We start from the raw sequence: 22,415 nt of genomic DNA on the forward strand, positions 1-22,415 counted from the left end.
GGCTTCCACTTCATCCTGTGGTTCAGGGATGCCCCCAGGACTCCAGAAAAGTCATCAGTAATAACCAAAGCCCAGGAAATGGGGTTTCAGGTTGATCCTGGAAGCCCAGAGCAGGCCAAAATGTAGGTAGAGGTTCTGGCTGTGGGACCTTGGAAGATTGAGGCTGGACCTGAAGGTAACCACTGGCACTTGCCCCTCCTCCAGGTGGCTTACAACATCACGGGATGGCTGGAGAAGAACAAAGACCCCCTGAATGAAACAGTGGTAGGTTTGTTCCAGAAATCATCCCTGGGACTCCTGGCCCTTCTCTTCAAAGAAGAGGAGGCTCCAGGTACAGCTGACCCCTTGTGTCTGGTCTCCCCATACCAATGCCCATTAGTGACCAAAATGGAAATAAGGAAACAAAACTCTCTCATTAAACTCTTGCTAAATGGATGAATGAATGACAAGTTGCTTGAGGTAGGCCGTGGACAATGGTGCCATGGAGAGATGCAGATGCATCCTGAGATTCCATCAACTGCATTGATCGCTGGGCCCGTATCACCTGCAGGTGGAGCGATACTGCTTTGGAAGAGTTGAGGCCCAGATGCTGTGTGCTTATTTTCTGCTCCCTGTTCTCCTCTGTCTGAGGCAAAGGCCAAACCCAGCCCTGCTTCCTATACCATGGAGGTCATGTGACCCACATGGAAACACCCCGGGTGGAAGTTGCCCAATGTGGCTGCCACTTGGAGGGGCAAGAACTGCAAATTTCCTTGAATTCAGAAATCTTTTCATCATCAACATGCAATTCCTCCAGATGGTCTGTGGGTTCTTCCTTCTCAGGCAATGGGAACAGTTTGTCCCCTTGTGTAGCCCTAAATCACAAAGGGTTACATATTCTACAGAGATCTAATGCTCTTATTGACAATAACCACAGTCATCCCATTTACCCATTCACTGGTAGATCTCCCTTTCCTGTTGTGAGGGCCCCACCTTACCTAGTCCCAAGAAAAGCCTTTTTTTTTTTTTTTTTTTTTTTTTTTTTTTTTTTTTTAGAGAGAGAGAAAAAAAAATTGAGAGGGACAGGGGCAGAGGGAGAGAGAGAATCTCAACCAGACTCCCTGCTGAGTGTGGAGCCCAACTCAGGGATGGATCTCAGGACCCTGAGATCATGACCTGAGCTGAAACCAAGAGTCAGATGCTTAACCAGCTGAGCCATCCAGGGGCCCCCCCAAGAAAAGCCTTTTTAAACCAGAGAATGCATTTCCTTGACACAGAACACTTAGCAGAGGCTGCCTGTCCCAGTGCTGTGTTCTAACATGAAACATGCTTGTCTTTCTTCCTCAGCTGGAAGCAAGAAGCAGAAGAGAGGGTCTTCCTTCATGACAGTCTCCAACTTCTACAGGGTGAGCAGGGGCTGCCCCACAGGCCACTTTGCATCCAGTGAATCCTCCCCTCCTCAAACCCTCCCTTCTAATGGGGTGGTGGTCTGCCTGCCACCTCACAATGCAGGACAGGATGATTTCATTTCTATGTCTACGATTACCTCTTTCATCCAAGGAGTCTGTTTCCTTCTGAAGGGGTCACAGAACCACAGGACCTCAGACCAGGAAAGACCCTTAGGGATGGTTCCACTTAACCATGTCATTTTAAACTGAAATCCAGAGAGTGGTATCAATGGACATATCAGTACCTAAGATCTTGAGTCCAAGAGTTGGCTGGCAGAAATTCTGGGCTGATCACAACTTCCACAGATTTGGGGCACTACCGGGGATACGTTCCAAAGTGCAGAAGGGCAGCCACTAGCAAGATGTTGCCCAAAGATAGATTTATTTCTGAAGGATCTGGCTGCCCTAAGGCAGGACAGGCTACGTCATTGGAGGTATCCAAGCAGAGGAGGGACCATCCAACGGGCAGGGATTTGTCCTCACAGGCACCAGAGTTTCCTTCTAGTACTAAGACTATGATGAGCCATCATTGATTCAAGAAGGGCCCTCCTTACTGAAAGTCATGTCACCTTGGGCCAGTCCCTCTGAGAGGACAGGCACCGACCAAGATGATATCCATTGTGACAGCCACTAGCCACATGTGGTGGGTGAGTACTGGAAAAGAGGCTGGTGTGTCAGAACTCCATTTTAATTTTAAGTTTTAATTTAATTAATTGAACTCTAAACAAATACCTCTGCTGAGCATGGGGGTCCTGCAACACCAACACTGAACCCTGCTCAGTCTTTCTGTTTCTTTTTCCTCTATCACCAGGAGCAGCTGAATAAGCTGATGGCCACCCTCCACAGCACTGCTCCCCATTTTGTCCGCTGTATTGTCCCCAACGAATTCAAGCAATCAGGTACATTGTGGGAATGAGTTTCCCTGTGAAGTTAGTGTTTGCTCAAATTAAGTACCCCCCTTTTACTAGTATAGTGAACACATATAGCAGTTTAATTATTTTTGAGGGATCCCTGGGTGGCGCAGTGGTTTGGCGCCTGCCTTTGGCCCAGGGCACGATCCTGGAGACCCGGGATCGAATCCCACATGGGGCTCCCAGTGCCTGGAGCCTGCTTCTCCCTCTGCCTGTGTCTCTGCCTCTCTCTCTCTCTCTGTGACTATCATAAATAAAAAAAAAAAAGTTTAATTATTTTTGAAATATGGAGTACTGTTTCTCTTTTTTGCCTCCCTGTCTTTCCACCAATTTTTCAATTGGACAATTTTGACCCACTGAAACAATAACAGTTAATAAAAATAGCTAACATTTGTTGAGCGCAAGCAGTAAGCCAGGTATGAATTAAGTCCACTTTAAAAAAAAATTTTTTTTAAGATTTTATTTATTCATGAGAGACACAGAAAGAGAGGCAGAGACACAGGCAGAGGGAGAAGCAGACTCCCTGCGGGGAGCCCAATTCAGACCTCGATCCCAGGACCCTGTGATCACAACCTAAGCCAAAGGCAGATGCTCAACCACTGAACCACCCAGGTGCCCTTAAGTCCACTTTTAATCACCAGGGATGATTGGGGCAAAGTGGTGCACCAAAGGATCCCCCCCAAAAAATGGATCATCTAGGGACACCTGAGTGCTTCAGTCAATGGAAAATCAGACTCTGGTTTCAGCCCAGGTCATGATCTCAGGGTCCTGGGATTGAGCACTGCATCGGGCTCCATACTCAGCACAGAGTCCCTCTTTCTCCCCCTTTGCTCCTCTCCTTACTCAGCACATGCACTCTCTCTCTAATAAATAAAATCTTTTTAAAAAATGGATCATCCAAAAGTCATGTTCTAGCTGCTTTGTAAAGCAAAAATCATGTTCACCAGCTGGAAGTCACATTCGGGAGACCCTTTGGGTCTTGGCTGAATTGTGGGGCCCCCTGAGCAGTGATGGGAGGAAACTGGGGTCAACAATATAGATGCTCAGTTAGCTTTCTGCAGTGGCAAGGAGTAGCTTGTCCCACCCGGGAGCACTGACAGCATCCTGTGCCCTCCCTCTTGGCAGGTGTGGTGGACGCCCACCTGATCATGCACCAGCTAGCTTGTAACGGAGTCCTGGAAGGCATCCGTATTTGCAGGAAGGGCTTCCCAAACAGGATGCAGTACCCAGAGTTCAAACAGAGGTGAGTGGTGTCTCTCTGATACCGTGAGTATAATTCTCAGTTTCCAGGACTGACTGATAAAGAGTCCTGTTGTAGCAGACAGTACACCTCACAGCAGATACCACCTCACTCTCATTACTTTAGTATGCACTGGCCTGACTTTCAACTGCCAGAACCTGCATTTCTTTGCCTGAGGGCTTTCTCTGGCTCTGGAGCTTGCTTTGCTACTTGGCAGGCTGAATGTCTCAGGAAGTAATGCCTCCCCGGGAGCAGCCCTCCACCAATGACTAAGGACAATTGGCATATAAATACTTCAACTCCCTCACTCTTCTGGTGGGCTGACTATGAGGCATGTTCTGGCTTCCAGATAAATGTCTAACAATAGGCTCTCCAGGTTAAACTTTAAAAAGATAATAAAAATAAAAAAGCCCTGATGTGTAGTGTCTTTGGATTTCCATATAAACACTCCCACGACTGATTTCGAGCCAGCGATGTGACATCACTGAATGTGGGGTTGGAAGAGATGCACACAATTGGCTCTTGCAGGGATCCCTGGGTGGCGCAGCGGTTTGGCGCCTGCCTTTGGCCCAGGGCGCGATCCTGGAGACCCAGGATCGAATCCCACATCGGGCTCCCGGTGCATGGAGCCTGCTTCTTCCTCTGCCTGTGTCTCTGCCTCTCTCTCTCTCTCTCTGTGAGTATCATAAATAAATAAAAATTAAAAAAAAAAAAAAAAATTGGCTCTTGCAGACCAGTGGGAGCTATTCCCAGTGTCCCCTAGCAGCATCAAGCCCCAGCTGCCCATTGTGATAACTGGCCTTATAACATGGCTCTTATTAACTTCCCTGACCCCCTTCCCAACTCTGCCAACCCCCCAGAATAAACTGTTTGCACTCGGAACCTTGTCTCAAGTCTGCTTCTAGGGGAACCCCAGCTAAGACCTCCACCTCAGTGATTATTTTCCTCCTTCCTGCTAGAACGTATGGCCACAGATTGATGGAGCAGGACAGGTCACTGGAGGTCATCTTATCCAAGCCCTCTGAAGGCTCTAAGCAGAGAAGGACTCTAAATCACAAAGAGGGTTGCTGGCATGTCAGGAAAAGAGACACTTCTCCTATGCCTGGAAGAAAAGATCAGGAAGGAAAGATTTTGGTGTCTTATTTCCAGGAGCACCTGCCCCCTGAACTCCTGACCTACACCAATGTTCACTTCTCAAGGTCTCCTGCCAGTCCCACCCCACTGCCTGCTGTGGGCATCTTTAAAATAGGTCTAAGCCATGATTCCAAGGCCATGTAAAGATCAAAAGCATGGATGCGCTTCCTGAGCTGCCAGCTTGGGCATGATGATGACCGTCATTGTCTCTCTCCCACCAGGTACCAAGTGCTGAACCCCAACGTGATTCCTCAGGGATTCGTAGACAACAAGAAGGCCTCAGAGCTGCTGCTTGGGTCCATTGACCTGGATGTGAATGAATACAAAATCGGGCATACCAAGGTAGGGCCTTCCCATGATATTCCCTCCCTAGATCACTCAGCCTTGTCCCAAGAAAATGAGCTTCAGGGCATAAATTCCAGCCCAGAGCTGACCAGTTGCCTGCCTTGGGCAAGCCCCACAGCTGCTGAGAGCCCCAGTTTCCTCCTCTGAAAAAAAGCAGAGCTGATACAGCTGATCTTGTGGAATTTGGAGGGTGATTAGCAATAATGTGGGTGAGAACCCAGCTCAGACAGGTATTTAATAAGTGGTAGATGATTTCCTAGGCCTGTACAAGGCCTGGTCATGAAGCTGTGTGTGTGTGTGGTGGGGGTGAGGTCTGAGAGTGAAGCACCATCATCCCAGCCCACCCACACCCAAAGCTCCAGCCCTGAGCTGGCAGGTGAGTCGGGGTTGACTCACAGAGAATGCCTGATCCTGACTCACAGGGCCTGGGCTGCCCTGTGTCTGCCCCACTTCCTGGCCCCGCAGAGTCCTCTTGGGATCGGAAGGGCCAGACAGGCAAATGGGCCAAGGTGTCCATCTACAGCTGCCCAAGCACACTGCACCCAACATGACAACCAGGATGATCCAGGAGGAGTACTAGCTTTGCATTCGGGAGCATCAGGCTCAAAGCCTGCCTCTGTGCAGCCCAGAGCAGGTCACTTGCCCCTCTGGGTCTCGTGAGTGGCATAGGCAAGCACAGCTTCTCCACAGGCCTGGTGGAGTGCATGGATGCTCCAGGCTGTGTGTGCAGCCAACACATCTGGCCACTTAGCAAATGCTCACAGAGCACCTCCTGTGCCAAGCATGGTTCAAGGCTCTTGGGATATACCAGTGAACAGAATAGAAAGAGTACCTAGCTCCCTGGAGCTCACTTTGTGGTAGCAAGTGTTGGCAGAATTGTTCTGCTCTAGAATCTGCCAGAACTGTTAGCTTTGGCCTCCTTTACAATTAAGACATGCTGTGTATAACTAATTTGACTTATAGGAACACTTCAGGTTTTGTCACAGAATCACTGAATACCAGCTGCTTCCCCTAGTTCCCAACTTTGAAGGATGAGAAACTTGAGGAAGCCTGGACAGGGGCATGGAGCTGATGTGCCCAATTCCACAGAACTAGGCAGGATGGAGCAGGCCTCAGGCCCTATGACGCTGCTCACAGGAAGGGGAGATGGGGCTGCTGTTGCCAGCATTTGACACAGCTACTGGCAGGGCAAACGGACTGTATTTTGCTGTTGTTCAAGGGTTGCATTGGGAACCTCGGGTCCAGATAAAGGCCTGGGGATTCTGGGGACAGATTTCCTCCCCAAGGATCATCTAGGCTCTGGTGGCAGAGGCAGGACAGAGAACAGGATGATTCTGCCTGTAAACTGTGTCCCTATCCCCATCGTTGGCTCACGTGGGCCCTACCCCCAGCCACACGTTCACCTCACTGCTCCTAAAAAGGACACACCTCAATGACAAGCAATTCTGAAATATCAAGAAGCATTTTATGAAATCAAGCCCAAAGTCTCAACCCCACAATGGCTAGCTCTTTGGGTTTTTGTGGGGGAGGAAGGCATGGAGAAGGAGCATTCTTTTCCATTCCTTTCCTGTTTCCATAGCATCCACATAAAAGATTTAGTTGGGGGCTCTGCTCCCTGCCCCAGTGTGGGGAATTGCAGATTCTTGGGGCTGGGAGGACTCAGGGTCCTGTACTCCCATTGAACAGGAGGGGAGATCAAGACCTCCCCAAAGAGAGTGACTTGGCTAAGGTTACACAGCACATCCAAGGCAGGCTGAGGCTAGGAATAGGTCTCCTGTCTCCTTCTGTCCTTCTGGAAGTTTCTATCATGTCCTACTTGAAGCCTATGAAGATGTGTTACATTATGAAACATATTAATAATAAAACAACCACTTGTGAGCCCACTTAAAAATCCAGAACTTGGGACGCCTGGGTGGCTCAGCAGTTGAGCGTCTGCCTTCAGCCCAGGGCATGATCCTGGAGATCCAGGATAGAGTCCACATCAGGCTCCCTGCATGGAGCCTGCTCCTCCTCTGCCTATGTCTCTGCCTGCCTCTCTCTCTGTGTCTCTAATGAATAAATAAATAAAATCTTTAAAAAAAAAAATCCAGAACTTAATCTTTGCATCTCTTTCCTCTCCTTCCTCCCCACCCCCAGGAATAACCTTTGTCCTGAATGTTAACCATTCCTCTGCCTTTTATTTTTTATTTTTAAAAAGATTTTTTTTATTTATTCATAAGAGACAGAGAGAGGCAGAGATATAGGCAGAGGGAGAAGCAGGCTCCCTGTGGGTAGACCAATGTGGGACTCAATTCCAGGACCCCAGGATCACGCCCTGGGCCGAAGGCAGACACAACTGAACCACCCAGGCGTCCTAATCCCCCTGCGTTTTAAAAAATAGTTTTATCACATATGTGTATGGCCCCAGATTTTGCCTGGTTTTGAGCTTCATGGAAATATCATACTTGGTTTATTCTTCTGTAACATGCTTCTAACACTTCATCATATTTCCAAGATGCATTCTCGTTGGTTGGTACATGACATTCATTCATTGTCACAGTCCTTTCATGCTGCCTCAGACAGCCATTCCGCAATTACTCTTTCTCCTGCCCTTGGAAATTTATTTTTCCCCCTGCAGTTATCAAGAATGCTACTTTGAATATCTTTGTGCATGGTCCTATGTAGGACCATGCACAATGTAGAGCAAAATTCTCAGCCTTAGCTATACGTTAGAATTATTTGGGGAGGGGTAAAAATACCAGAGCCTCGCTCCAGAAATTCTTCAAAATCACCTGTGTCCAGCTATCAGCATCTTTCCAAAGCCCTCCAAGCAGAACGATGTGCAGCCAGGGCAGAGAAAGATATGTTAATGCTGAGGAGGACAGTTGCCTGTTTCAGGATGTGCAAACATCTAACTTGATGAAGGAATGCCAAATCGTTTTCTCAAACTGTTGTACCAACTCACTGTCTCCTTGATCCACAACCTAGCCAACACTTGCCTTTTTGGAAGTCTTGAAAGTTGCAGGTGGAAGGAGGAATGATTGGTATCTTGTGACCTTAGTTTGTATTTCCCAGAGGTTGGGTGTTTCTTGTTTTTTCTAACACATTGCAAAGCTGCCCCTACTTTCCTGGGGATGTGTCCCACTCATGCACAAGAGCTTGGTGCCCAAAATTGTGCAACATTGGTCAAACTCTATATCCTTTCTACAAAGTCAACATCACCCTGCCCTCATTATCCCCTCTTCCCACTCCCAGATCCATAGGGGATCCATAGGGGATCATGACTGTCCAAAGGCTATTTTGCATGACGGTAAAGAGGGAAGGCCCTTTGCCACCCTGACTGTTGGGCAGTCACTGTAGCAGTGAGGATTATGATGATCTCACATTTTACTTATACCTTCACAGTTTATACAAGACTTTTCCTCCCAATATCTCTATCTAATCCTTACTGCAACCCTTAGGGAGGGATCAGCATCCTCATTTCACAGATGAGGAACTGAGGCCCTGAAATGTGAGGAGACACATCCAGGGTGCCCAGCTAGTAAGTGCAAGGCCAGGGCTGGGGCCTGTAGGAGGATCCAAGGGTGAGAGAAAACAGTCACTGGGGCCAGCAGTCGCCCTGCTATTGGAGGTCTCCAGGCCAGGGCCAGCTATTCCTGAGGGGTCTCAGACACCAGCGCCAGATGGGCTCTCTTAACTTTTAAGGACCTCTTGGAACCTCTGGTACTTTGACTTAAAACTCCCAAGTGGCTGCCACTTGGTGACAGCTGGGCTATTTTCAGATGAGTGTGTCCTTCCCCCAGGTATTCTTCCGAGCGGGCATCCTGGCTAAGCTTGAGGACATGCGGGACGAACGTCTGGCCAAAATCATGACAATGTTGCAGTGTCGCCTCCGGGGTTTCCTTATGAGGATTGAGTTCAAGAAGATGCTGGAACGAAGGTAGCCCTCACAAGCACCAGTGGGGCAGAACCACAGAGGCCACATTCACCCGCACAGAATGAGCAGAGACCATGCCACACACACTGCAGTCAGCTCCATTAGCAACACTGGGTAGTGAGATGAGGGAAGGGTGCCAATGTCTTCACTGGCCCAAAGAACCCTGTTTGGAGCCTGTATTAGTTTTCTGGAGCTGCCATAACAAAGCACCACAGCTGGGTGCCTTAACACAGTGGAAACATTTTCTCACTGTTCCAGAAGCCAGCCCATCTGAAATTAAGGTGTTGCAGGCCACACTCTCTCTGAAGCTCTAGAGGAGGACCCTGTTTTGCTTCTTTTTTTTTTTTTTTAATTTTTTTAAAATTTTTATTTATTTATGATAGTCACAGAGAGAGAGAGAGAGGCAGAGACACAGGCAGAGGGAGAAGCAGGCTCCATGCACCGGGAGCCCGATGTGGGATTTGATCCCAGATCTCCAGGATCGTGCCCTGGGCCAAAGGCAGGCGCTAAACCACTGCACCACCCAGGGATCCCCCTGTTTTGCTTCTTACAGTTCTGGTGGCCCTAGGCATTTCTTGGCTTGTGGCTGCATCATTCTGATCTCTGCCTCTGTCTTGGCAAGGCCCTGCCTCTGTGTCTGTGTCTCCACACAGGCTTCCTTCTTATGTGGACACCAGGCATCTTGGGTTGGGGGCCCACCTTTTTCCAGTATGACTTCCTCTTAACCTAAGTGATGACATCTGCAAAGACTCTATTTCCAAACCAGGTCACATTCACGGGAACTGGGGGTTAGGACTTGAGCATATCTTTTTGGAGGGGGACACGATCCAACCCTTAACAAGGGCCACCTAATATAAACCCTTCTCTTGCAGCCTATAAGGCACTTCCCCTTATTGATCAGTGTGATGATACTGTGACTCAGACTACCCTGGCTGGCCTCTAGCTGACTCTGGCTCTTTGTGGTCCTAGTAATAATAGCAGTGATGAGCCAATAACCACAATAATGAGTTTCTGATATCCACCAGGCCCTCCTTGACCCCGGCTGAAGGTGGGGACACCAGTTAGGGACTGAGGGTAGGACAGCAGCCCAATCCAACCCAGGGCCTTGGCACACAGGAGGTCCTCAGTAAATGACAGCCCAGTGAAGCTGCCAGGGACAAGGAGGTAGATTCCAAAGATTGCAGATGGATAGGATTCAGAGCGTAATGGGTGATTGAAGAAGGGAAATGTAAGAAGAAGTGAGTGGTCTGTCTCAGCCTTGTGCTGTCTGGGAGGCCAGGCCCTGACACCTGCACTTTAATCCACACAACCCCGGATTCCTTTTTTGCAGAATCGGCCTGAAAGTCATCCAGCGGAACACACGCAAATTCCTGGAGCTGCGTTTCTGGGGCTGGTGGAAGCTCTACAACAAGGTAGGGCTCAGGAACAGGCCAGCCTGCTGCTGCCCAGGAGGACAGGGGACCTGAGCTCAGCCTGGGTGGGGGAGCCTCTCGGGAGTAGGAGGCCACAGGATGCTGCAGGGACAGTCCAAAAATGAGATGAGGAGGAATCCAGCCTCCTTCCAGACAGAGGTTAATTCCTCCCTGAGGAAGACATCAGTGTGTCTTCCCACCTCATCTCATCCCTGAAAATAGCATCCTGTTAGGATGGAAAGCATTCCCTACCCCCAGACACACACACACACACACACACACACACACACACACACACAGAGTAGGCTTGGTTACCAGCACCTCCCCCTGGACATGTCGAGGCATCTTCAACTCCTTTAGTGAAGTCCAGCTTTAGAGGTGGAGTGACCTCAGGAAATCCTGGGATCTGACCTCCCTGTTCCCAGATTCTTCTGAGACAGCAGAGAGAGCAGTGAGTCAGCCAGGTGGTGGGGCTACAGGACCTCCAAGCAGCCAGCCTACCCTTAACCAATGCAGGAGGCCATGAGCCATCCTCCTGATGCAGGTGAAATCATACTAGGTGATGGTATGCACACCTTTGGCCCCCATTCCAGGGGAACACAATGCTGGGAACTAGAGGTGGCCGGATGCAGAGCTGCTGCATTCCGGAGACAGGAGGATGGTGTTGTTTCAAGGGGAGCCTTGTGGAGTGGGGGACAGGCTCCAGGTCATCTCTGTGGCCTTGAGGCCCCTACGGCTCATGTAGAAGTTTCTTTCTACTCCCCATGGGAAAGCACTATCTAACACAGTGCTAGCCACAGGTTCAAAGGAGAGATAGCAAACTCTGCATCTCCAAAGGCCAGCCCCCTCCTGGGCCTGAGATCGCAGAGGAGTCCAGATGAGCATTTCTCAAAGTTCAGTTATCGTTGGTAACTTCCCCACTTGTTCTATGACTGACCTCCTTTTCTTATGTCAACTCACTTTTTTATTCTGAAATTTGTATTTTAAAAGGAAACTTTGTATCCTCATCTGCTTTAATCTCATCCTAAGCAAGCATTATCCACAAAATGGTGGATGTGATGAGTGCTTTTCTGTTTTTTTAAAAAATTATTTCAAAAAATGTATTTAATTTCTTATTTTTAAAAGTTATTTTATTTTTTAAGATTTTATCCATTTATTCATGAGAGACACAGAGAGAGAATGAGAAAGGCAGAGACACAGGCAGAGGGAGAACCAGGTTCCATGCAAGGAGCCGGACACGGGACTCGATCCTCGGTCCCCAGAGCTCCAGGAAAGCAGCTCTACACCACTGAGCCACCTGGGCTGCCCTAAAAGTTATTTTTAAAGTAACTATGTAACAATGAATATCTAAGGATTTCTGTGCAATGCTAAATCTATCCCACTTGTGCCTTTGGTATTTGTGTCACCCTCTGTGAAGCTCCAGACTAACAGCCTTTAAGATTCTTCCAGGCAGGGGGCACCTGGGTGGCTCAGTGGTTGAGTGTCTCTGCCTTTGGCTCAGGTCATGATCCCAGGGGCCCCTTTGGGCTCCCCACAGCGAGCCTGCTTCTCCCTCTGCCTGTGCCTCTCTCTCTGGGTCTCTCATGAATAAATAAATAAAATCTTTAAAAAAAAAAAAAGAAAAAAAAAGATTCTTCCAGGCAGGACACCACCCACGGTCACAGATGAGGGGTCAAAGCCTGGAAACTTCCCCGTTCTTTACTAAAAATTAAAACTTCAAAATAAATAAATAAATAAATAAATAAATAAATAAATAACTTCACCAATTAAACATGGCGGAGCAAGGTCCTGTTCCATTGAGTAAAACAGTAAAACTAAAAATCCTTTACTGTTAGTTTTTAACTAAGCTCTAATATTATTGAATATTAGAATCCCCATAGGATTGATGGGGAAGAAAAACAAACCAGGTTGCAGAGGCTTTTACTGAATAGAAAGTGTTACATAATTGTGTTTATGTGGACCTGCTCCCGTGGTATCCCACGTCCCCACAGCCCAGGCTGGCAATGAGGCTTCCCTGTCATCTTGGAAGATAGGTGATGCCTTCTCCCAAATCCATCTCCACAGGGCGTTGGCCCTCCGGAGAAACACATCCATTGATCAGGAAATACCCTGAGGGCCTGTCCCACCTGTTCTGCTCAGAGCTGCAGGGACACAGGAAAGCAAGAGGGAGGTTTTTGAGGAGCTAGAGGTCTAGCAGGGCAGAGAAGTAGAGGTGGATGGAGCTGATGGACCCAGGGTCCCTTGCAGGGTAAGAAGGGCCAAATGCATGTAGAGGTTAGGATGGGTGCAGCGGGTACAGAAGAGTAGTGAGTAGCTACTGCAGGCCAACACACAAAGCAGGCCCAACCATACAGAGATCAGAGCCAGAGGGGCGGAGGCCACCAGGCAGAACTGCAGCCGAGCTGGAGTGGGGTGGGCAAGGCTTTGTGTGGGAAGACCATGTAGAGGGCTGGGACTTCAGGCTGGGGACCAGATGAAAGAAGTGAGAGAGAAAGACTGAGAATATACACAAGACAGAGAGACAGAAAGAGAGAGAGAGAGAGAGAGAGAGGAACAAGTAAGGGAGAAAGGTGAGGAAAACCAGGGTTCCCAAGCACACACAATTTACAGAGCATTTATAAGCGCTGGGCACAGCTAGACACCAACAAACACCCAATTTGGTGTCTCTTAGGATCCAAGAGCATCCTGAGGATTGGTTCTAAGCAAGGATGGGCCTTCTCTGTGGAGGCTAGGGCTGCTTTAGGGCAGCTATGGAGAGGCTCCAACATCACTGCTGCAGCATGAGCTTTCCACCCCACCAGGGGTGTGAAGTCCCACTGGAGGCTGAGCCCCACAGCCCACCACTGTGCCCCCCACACCCCCTAAAATGGTATGGTGTTGCTCACCACTCAGGTCAAGCCGCTCCTGAACGTGGCTCGTCAAGAGGAGGAGATGAAGGCCAAGGAGGAGGAGCTGAGGAACGCCATGTCCAAGACACAGGAGCTGCTCAGCAGGGTAAAGGAGCTGGAGGAGAAGATGGCCACGCTCAGCCAGGAGAAGAATGACCTCACCATCCAGCTCCAGGCCGTATGTGGGGGCTGGGGTGGGGGGGCGAGATGAGGTGTGGGAGCTGGGGGCCCTGGCAACTACCAGGATTCCAGGGTCACCGAGAGTCAGACCTAGGGAGGGAGGGACAGCCTTCGAAGAAGCTGTGTAGGAGCAAGGTCACAGCAGTAGAAGGACCACCCATTGATAGAAGCACCTTCCTGGCCTCCACCCCTTTATGCCTCACACGATTATTTCCCTTAGCTTGCAGACAGAAAAACTGAATGTCAATAATGTTATGCCATGAAGCATAAATCACATAGTCTGGTTGGACTCTCTGGCCAACTGTTGTCTCACGCCCCTGACCCCATCTTGGGGAGACCCTGATGGACACCCAGGTTGTCCCTCTTCTGCCACTTCCTGTCCGTTTGACTTTTGACAATTCTGCTTCCCCTGCCTATCAGCTCCCACATTCCTTAACTGTAGCTTACAGTAACACGTGCCTGGCTGGCTTTGCGGGGTTGTTGTAAGGAGGACTCGTGGATGGGAAGTGGTTTGTTAACACAGAAGTACTAAAATCAGCACTGGGAGTCATTTGGGCAGATAGCCCAGGCCCCATTGACAGATGGAGGCATAGGCACATCCAGGCTCAGCAGATGGGATGGCACAGCCTGAAGTACCAGTGCTGTCCTCGACTTCTCCTGGACCACCTCTGCTAAAACCTTAACTGGGATTCCGTTAAAGTGCAGATTTAAATGCAGCAGGCCTCAGGGGAAGCCTGAGATTTTTTGCATCCCAACCGGTTCACAGGTGATGCAGCTGTCGGTCTGGGGATGGCTCTGCTAGACTGTGTTTTGTCACACACATCGCATGGAGCTTGGAGATAGTGCTCAGACCCCTTTGGGACTCCTTTGACTGGTGGTGTTCTTTCTTCCTCCAGGAGCAAGAGAACGTGATAGACGCCGAGGAGCGCCTGACCCAGATGATGAAGACCAAAATGGACCTGGAGAGCCAGATCTCAGACATGCGGGAGCGGCTGGAGGAAGAGGAAGGTACAGCAGCCTCCCTGAGCGCCACCAAGCGCAAGCTGGAGGGGGAGATGAGCGACCTGAAGCGGGATCTGGAGGGCCTGGAGACCACGCTGGCCAAGACGGAGAAGGAGAAGCAGGTGAGGGGGCCCTGGAGCCTGACCCCGCTCCTTATAAGAACAGGGAACCCTGTGGAGGGGTCATACCTGGAGCTCCCACAGCAGCACTGCCCAGGGCCCTAGCCACCTGCCACATGGGGCTATTTTAACTTAACTCAATGCAATTTAAAATGTGGTTCCTCTGCTGACCTAGCTGCATTTTGAGTGCTCAAAAGCCACACGTGGCTAGCGCTACCAGGTTGGATCGTTGGATTGTTGGATCGGCAAGTCTGGTGGGGCCCCAGAGCCTACTCCCTAAGGCACTGCTGACATCTGAGGACCGGACTTTGAATAACAAAGCCTAAACTGGTGGCTCTCACTACCCTAAGATTCCTACTTGGTTGGTTGGGGTATGCCCTGGGCGTTAGCATTTCTCAGGCTCCCAAGTGGCTTTGGACTACAGCCAAGCTGAAGAGCCCCTCTCTCCGAGCCAGTGCCTCCCCTGAGGGCGTTTCCAGCCTTAAGGGCCTGTCTCTCTCCTGCCCCCATTTCCAGGCCCTGGATCATAGGGTCCGCACCCTGACTGGGGACCTCTCGCTCCGTGAGGACTCCATCGCCAAGCTCCAGAAGGAGAAGAGGGCCCTGGAGGAGCTGCATCAGGTAGGCAGCACTGGCTTCCCCTTGGCAGAGCAGGTGAAGCTTGGAGACTGGAGACCTGGACTCAAATCTTGGCTTTGCTGCCCCTCTGCTGGGGCCTGTTGGGGAAGTCACCAAGTCTCCCAAAATCTCGGTTTCCTCATCAGTGAAGTGGGCACTGTCATGTCTTGTTGCTCTCCTACCCGGTTCGTTGTGAGTGGGGTGACTATAATTTATCACCCAAACTAGGACAGTTTGAGTGAAAGAGGGCAGCAGGCATGAGCAGGATGGTTCCAGATGCAAGGTATGTCCCCAGACACATCAGGATGAAGTGTGGTGCGTGGAAGTGCCCTGTGAATGCTGATGTACCAGCAAACCCTGATCCATCTTGGCAACAAAGGGCATGAGCTTTTGCCATGGGGAGACTTATTCAAGTGTTATGGGCTCAGGCTCCTGAATGCAGAGCCAGCTCTGACCAGCCACCAGTGCTGACTGTGGCACAGACCACTTCCCAGCTCTGGAGATGCAGGTACACAGAGCAAGCTGAAGCCCAGAACCAAACCATGGACCCCATTGCCATGCTTGCTGATACCGTGAACACACAACAGGTTCTCTGAATACCTTACTCTCCCACCTCTGGAAATATTTCTCCTTAGACTGGAACTCTCAACCACTTCAAACTCAGAGCCTCCCTTCTATAACAAATATGGTCAATTCTCCTTACTCTAGGTAGTCATGTTCTAAAAAGTCACCACAAACACTGAGGTAGCAAATACTGAACCTCAGTTTTAAGGGGTTAGGTTCCTGCAAGCCTCTGGTTACATTTTTGTCAGCCAATCAATACAGAATACATAGGATTACAATCAATATGTTACCTTGTTTTATGAACGTTTCTGTTGAAAGACACTATTTGGTCCATATTGTAGATTCCTGAACATTGAGCTCACAGTCAACAGCCCTATATTTCGCACCAGAACAAAGCTTATCTGGCATACAAATTTCCTCTGTGAGGGCACAGCACAGCCTTCTTGTGCTTGGGAATACTAGACAGCACAGCAGCACTGTGCGTGGGGCCATGTTATAAGCAAAATCACCAAAACAAAAACCATAGCACTGAAAAGACTGTGAAAAAGATACTTGTTTGCAGTGTGAGGAAACCAGAAGGCAGAGCATTACCTTATTCAACTGCAGCTGGGAATGCGCACTCCAGGAGACTCCAATTTTTTGCTGCCTGCGCATGTCTGCAAATGACCATGAAAGCACCACAAGTATTGATTTGGGATTACAAATAAATTTTAGATAGTAGGCAAACTGAAAAATATATAATCTCCAAATAATGAGCACAGAGCCTCTCTTACTATCCTAAAATTAAAATTATTATAAATAACATATAACTTTAAAAAAATCAATAGGGTGCCCTTCTTTTTAAGGGGGGGATGTGAATAGAATGTAATTTTTAATAGATAATGGGGCTGTCGCCATGTAAAAGCTCAGGAGATCCACTAGAAGACGTTGTGAGCAGGAGGCTATCCACCCGAGCCTGCCTAGGTGGCTACAGAGGGTGTGTTGGTGACGCAGATAGCCAAGTGTGGCTGCTGTCACCAATAGGAGTTTACAAAATGGTAAAGAACTCTCAGGGAGATTTTGACAATAACAAATCTTCTCTCAGTTTTCATGGTGGAAAACTGGTAGATCATTCTTTAAAATGTAGTATATACTAAATGAAAAATAAAATAGTTTAGTCATATGTAAAGTGGTACAAGTGGTGCCAGGTGCTACGTTCAGAAGAGTATGATTATTACTTTATTTACATGAATGCCTGGGTGGGGCATCAAGTGTGTGGACTGCAGAATGATTCCTCATGGTGCTGGACCGTCCAGAGCATGCCATCTTGTCCAGTAGCCCTGGAACCACCCACTAAGTGCCAGTGGGGCCCCCAATCGTGGTGACATCCAAAAGCCCCCCACAAATTTCTGATATGTCCCATGGGGAACCAGAGTCTCACTGGCCATTGAGGGCCCACCTGAAGCTAACAGGTGCTTGGGTCTGCCCCCAACTCACCTGACAGTAGGGGCAGGAGCATGGTAGCTGTCCACTGAGCTCAGAAGTGATGACCGAGAACCAGGTCTATTCAGCTGCTCCTGCATGGTTCATGGGACACACGTTGTGTATATTTTCCTCCAGAAAACCCTTGATGACCTGCAAGCTGAGGAGGACAAGGTGAACCACCTGACCAAGACCAACAGCAAGCTCAGCACCCAGATCCATGAGGTGATGCCCTGTTGCTGTAGCCAATTCTATACCTCAGGGGCCGGGTCCATGCTGGGGCACAGAGCCCACAGACACATTTGGGGAACTGGACTGACCCATGCCCCTGGGGAAGCGAGGGCCTGTCTGAGGCTACAGCTAAGGAACCAGGCCCAGTCTGGTTCCTTATCACATTCTGGTCTCAGACTCACCTCCCACCCCCACTTTCTCTTGTTTTTGTTGTTTCTGCAGCTGGAGGATAACTGGGAACAAGAAAAGAAAATCCGGGCAGAGGTGGAAAAGGCTCGTCGGAAAGCTGAGAGTGACCTGAAGATGACCATTGACAATCTCAATGATATGGAACGGTCCAAGCTAGACCTGGAGGAGGTGGTGAAAAAGTATGCTCATGCAGTCCTTTATTCTGCCCACAACAACATTAGCAGTATCAAGCACTTCCTGGATGGTGCCAGGTGCCAGGCACTGTGCTGAGGGTTTCGTGTGCTTTAATGCATGTCCCCAGCACCCACTATGTGCCAGACACTGTGCCCAGCACAGAGGATATAGGAAGGGGACAGTAGGTGCTGCCCATCCACAGGGAGCTCCCAGCTTCACACAGGGCCTATTGGGCGCCAGCAATGAGACCAGTACTACAAGACACCTGCCCCTAAAGGCAGGGAGTCTTCATAGAAACCCACAAGCCAGGTTTTCAAAGATCACAAGGAGTTGAGGTGGGTACTTTATCAGTATCGCTCCAGCAATAACATGGGAGACAGGTGAAGTGGAGAAAAACTGGAAGCCAGAAAGCAATCAGAAGTCCAGGTGTAAGCTTGAACCAAGTAAGAGGCTGAGGGAATGGAGATGAGGAGTCAGACAAGGCAGGCTCTCAAGGAGTGGAATTTGAACAATACATCTTTGAGGTACATTTTGCTAAGGCAGTTTCAAAGCACCACAGACTGCCAGAAGGGTGTGCAGCTACTAGCTCTGTGTCTCGGCATATTTCTTCTGTGGCACACTCAGAAAGTGCACGTGACCTTTACCATCCTACTCATCTACTTGGTCTCTGGTGTCTTAGTTTGCACATGTGGATCCTTGGCACATGGCACCCACTTATCAGAAGGAAAAGTTTTTAGAGGAAATTTTTCCCTAAAAAGGCAAAGCATCCTGGTGATTCTGGAGTCCCTAAAATATAAGCTGTACCAAGAGCAGTGATTTCTGTGTGGTTTGTTCACTGATGTGTCCCTGGAACCCCAAACATAGTAGAGACACAATGAACTTGTACATAGTACAAGTAGAGACTCAATAAACTGGCACATAGTAGGGACTCAATAAACTTGTACCAAATTAAGAAGTGAATGAATAAGCAGATGGAAAGCATGTGCAGCAGATTCTGGGGTTCTGCGGGGTGAGACCTTCTGGGCTGTCTGAAGGCCCGAAACTGGGGGATGAGTGGGTTTCAGCAGGTTCCAGGCTTCCTCCAGCAGCCAAGATTCTGTTCCTTTGCCAGCCAGCTGGTCTCCCCTTAGAACTTTTCCTCAGGAGACCAAACCTTCTCTTGCAGGAGAGATATGGAAATCAATTCTGTCAACTCTAAATATGAGGATGAGCAGTCTCTGAATTCCACACTCCAGCGGAAACTAAAGGAACACCAGGTGTGTCCAGGACTGGGAAAACAGAGCTCTCCTTTTGAAACGCACTTCCAGGCACTTTTGTTTCCATCAGCTGCTTCGCTGCCTCGGTTTCCTGAGGAGCAAGACTGTCCCAGAGTCCTTGAGACTCGTCCATGTTCACCTCACACAGGCTTATAGTCAAAGCCCTTACAGTGATCACAAGGCCCTTGACAATCTGCCCCTGTTTCCTCCCTGACCTTGTCACGTTCCCCCACTGCTCCCCAGCCACAGCCATGCTGGCCCCCCATGGGATCTCACAGCCCCCTCCTGCCTCAGGACCATTGCACACACTCTCTGTGTCCTGTTGCCCTCTTCTTTTGACAGTGTCCATCATATGCTCAGCTCCTTGCCATCATTTCCATACTAAAAGGCCAAGTGGGTAAGTCTGTAATCTCACCCAGAAGAGATGACCCCCTTCTGCTTTACTTCTTTGTCTGCTAGGCCCGAATTGAGGAGCTAGAGGAAGAACTGGAAGCTGAGCGGTCAATGAGAGCTAAGGTAAATGAAATGCCTCTGCACTTTTTGAGCCTAAGGACACAGTGCCTGCTACAGTCCAACCACAAGTACATGCTCACTCAGGAAAGCAAAAGAGGACAGGTTACCAATTGAAAAGGCCTTGTTGATTCTGGAGCACCTCCTGAGCACCAGGCAGTGTGCTACATGAGAAATACTAATTACAATGCAAGACACAAAGATACTATTTCCAGTGTGAGTCCAAGGAGAGAAGGCCAGCAACGTTAGCCTGGGGACTCAGAGAATGAATTCAACAGGCTGACACTGGGAAGAATTTCTAGGCAAAGAGAAGAAATAGCACCTCTCTGCACAGTTATAAGGATGTACAATGAAAAGGAAAGAATGGAAAAGGGTTCTAGGGTGGGGATCCTAGAAGCCAGCAAGCTGGTGGGAGGTGAATCCTAACATATCTAAACTCCAGATTCATCCAAACTGAGCTGGGGGTAAGTATGTGCAGGAAGACCCACTCAGTGCAGGAGAAGGACACAAGCATCCTTCACTGAGTGTATAGAGTGGCAGACAAAGGGCAGGGCTCCCCAAAAGCAGGCCCCCAGCCTCATGGACACCATGCAGTCACTGTGGTCTTTACCAGAGAAGGAGGGGCTCCTGCATGGCTCCTGTCACGGTCACTCAATCTTTCCCAGGTGGAGAAACAACGCAGCGACCTGTCCCGGGACCTCGAAGACCTCAGTGACAGGCTGGAAGAGGCTGGGGGAGCCACGTCTGCTCAGGTACCATTATCAGGGTACCAAGGAACGCCAATTCCTGCCTGCCTGCAGGGAGAAAAAAATTGCTGGGTGATAAGCAGTTAGTTCTTGCTGAATTCCTGGAGCTACCTTGAGGAGAAAACAATAATAAAGAAGAGGCAAAAGAGGGGCTGGTTTGGTCCCCTCTCTCCCAGGCTCCTTAGCTCAGTGGTGTTGACAGAACCAGGACTGGACTAAAGGCAGAAGGCAGTTCCTCATTGTCTGGTACCTGGCCATAAGGGTAATGAGGGCAGAGGGGGCAGTGCCTGAGAGTGTGAGAACCCCATAGAGGAGGGGTTGGAGGTATGGGTTCTAGATTGGTTGCTTTTCACTGAAAAGCCAGTTGTTTCCTATCTCTAGGAGTTAACTCCCCCTGCAAGGGGCTGTCCTTCCAGGACCAGCAAAGCCCCAGATGTCAAAGCATCAGAATATAGAAAATGAAGACATGGTTAATACAGTGGGGTGACCACCCACACTCGGGGCTGGAATCCAAGCTGAGCCTCTGGTGTGGGATACATCTTTCTCCAACTCATATAAAGGCATCGTGGAGACTGTCAGAAGCCACTTGAAACTCTCCTTCTAATTCCGTGTAGTCAGGTCTCTTACAAATGCAGACTCTGGATCAGAGCTGAGAGCAGAAATGTGGATGGTGTCCCTTAGCACTAGAAGGCTCCCTGGACTCCATGTCCCACTCCCTCAACATTCCAGCCATAGTATGCACACTGTGGAGGGGCCCAGGTGTGGTCGGGGTCCCAAGGAGGAAACAAAATCATCCCCATTGGTTTAAGCAACAGGCACTAAGAAGGGACTATGTTTAGTGATGCATAAAAAGTTAAGGGAGGGGATCCCTAGGTGGCTCAGCGGTTTAGCGCCTGCCTTTGGCACAGGGCAAGATCCTGGAATCCCGGGACTGAGTCCCACGTCGGGCTCCGGGTATGGAGCCTGCGTCTCCCTCTGCCTGTGTCTCTGCCTCTCTCTCTCTCTCTATGTCTATCATGAATAAATAAATAAAATCTTTTTTTAAAAAAAAGTTAAGGGAACAACAGGATGTGGGACACCAAGGGACGGTAGGAAGCGGGGTTATAGGGCTGTGTGACATTGGGAGCCATGGAGCATGGTTCATTCCAGAGGCTCAGGGGGAGTCTGTCCCAGCCTCTCTCCTGGATGTGTGGGTTGCTGGCAATCTTTATTCCTTGCTTGCAGGTACATCACTCCAATCCCTGCCTCTGTGGTCACATGGCCTTTTTCTTTGGTGTCTCCCTGGACCCAAATATCTCTCTCCTCTTATAAGAATGACCAGCCATTAGGTCCAGGCTCTCCCTAATCCAGTTATGACATTTTAACTTGTTTATATCTGCCAAGATCCTGTTTCCAAATAAGGTCACATTCACAGGTATCTGGGTTTAAGAATTGAGCATATCTTTTTAGGGGACACAATTCAAGGCACAACATTACCCAACCAAATCCTATGGGCAACCCACCCAGAGGCTCCAGATTGATATTTCCATTAAAAAAAAAATGATATTTCCATCAAGACGTCCTATCAGTGGGGTGCAGAAATATCAAGGCACCACTGAGCAGGTGGGCAGTGTCTGCCCTAAGGAGCCCAGTGCAGGTCATTTCTGCTAAACCCTGGTTCTCCTCTCTCCCAGATTGAGCAGAACCGCAAGCGGGAGGCGGAGCTGCTGAAGCTGAGGCGGGAACTGGAGGAAGCAGCCCTGCAGAGCGAGGCCGCGGCCTCCACACTGCGCAAGAAGCACACGGACTCCATGGCTGAGCTGACAGAGCATGTGGAGAACCTGCAGAGGGTCAAGTCCAAGCTGGAGAAGGACAAGCAGGTCATGAAGGCTGAGATCGACGACCTCAATGCCAGCATGGAGACTGTGCAGAAGTCCAAGGTGAGGGAGGACCCCCACAGAGCCACAGGGAGGTGCCCCAGCATCTGGCCACCTCACAAATATTCCCCCCAACCCCTAGCGAGCCCAAGGCATGTTCTGGATATTGTGAGGGGAACTAAAATGAGCTCATCACAGATCCCACTGGATGGTGTATAACCTTGGCTGAGTTCACA

The 22,415-nt window shown here is 49.4% G+C and overlaps 1 protein-coding gene and 1 long non-coding RNA gene across 2 annotated transcripts in view; one reads left to right on the forward strand and one right to left on the reverse strand.

Moving 5' to 3' along the window:
* Window positions 1-22,415, forward strand: part of MYH16 (myosin heavy chain 16) — a 63,923-nt gene that overhangs the window by 16,647 nt on the left and 24,861 nt on the right. Inside the window, exons 14-29 of the mRNA XM_077907818.1 lie at window positions 205-331; window positions 1,327-1,385; window positions 2,239-2,326; window positions 3,464-3,581; window positions 4,934-5,054; window positions 8,840-8,976; window positions 10,304-10,385; window positions 13,278-13,451; window positions 14,350-14,577; window positions 15,091-15,195; window positions 17,356-17,442; window positions 17,671-17,816; window positions 18,977-19,067; window positions 19,527-19,583; window positions 20,243-20,329; window positions 21,997-22,242. Coding sequence (XP_077763944.1) covers window positions 205-331; window positions 1,327-1,385; window positions 2,239-2,326; window positions 3,464-3,581; window positions 4,934-5,054; window positions 8,840-8,976; window positions 10,304-10,385; window positions 13,278-13,451; window positions 14,350-14,577; window positions 15,091-15,195; window positions 17,356-17,442; window positions 17,671-17,816; window positions 18,977-19,067; window positions 19,527-19,583; window positions 20,243-20,329; window positions 21,997-22,242 — 1,953 coding nt within the window. The remainder of the gene's footprint in view (window positions 1-204; window positions 332-1,326; window positions 1,386-2,238; window positions 2,327-3,463; window positions 3,582-4,933; window positions 5,055-8,839; window positions 8,977-10,303; window positions 10,386-13,277; window positions 13,452-14,349; window positions 14,578-15,090; window positions 15,196-17,355; window positions 17,443-17,670; window positions 17,817-18,976; window positions 19,068-19,526; window positions 19,584-20,242; window positions 20,330-21,996; window positions 22,243-22,415) is intronic.
* The window catches only part of LOC144319558 (uncharacterized), a 65,251-nt gene that overhangs the window by 4,702 nt on the left and 38,134 nt on the right, over window positions 1-22,415 (reverse strand). The window contains exons 2-4 of the long non-coding RNA XR_013385366.1: window positions 20,188-20,371; window positions 17,233-17,377; window positions 13,271-13,388 (exon numbers count right to left, since the gene is read on the reverse strand). This is a non-coding gene — a long non-coding RNA (uncharacterized LOC144319558). The remainder of the gene's footprint in view (window positions 1-13,270; window positions 13,389-17,232; window positions 17,378-20,187; window positions 20,372-22,415) is intronic.

The sequence above is a fragment of the Canis aureus genome, chromosome 8 (assembly GCF_053574225.1).
Source record: "Canis aureus isolate CA01 chromosome 8, VMU_Caureus_v.1.0, whole genome shotgun sequence".
Classification (NCBI taxonomy): Eukaryota; Metazoa; Chordata; class Mammalia; order Carnivora; family Canidae; genus Canis; species Canis aureus.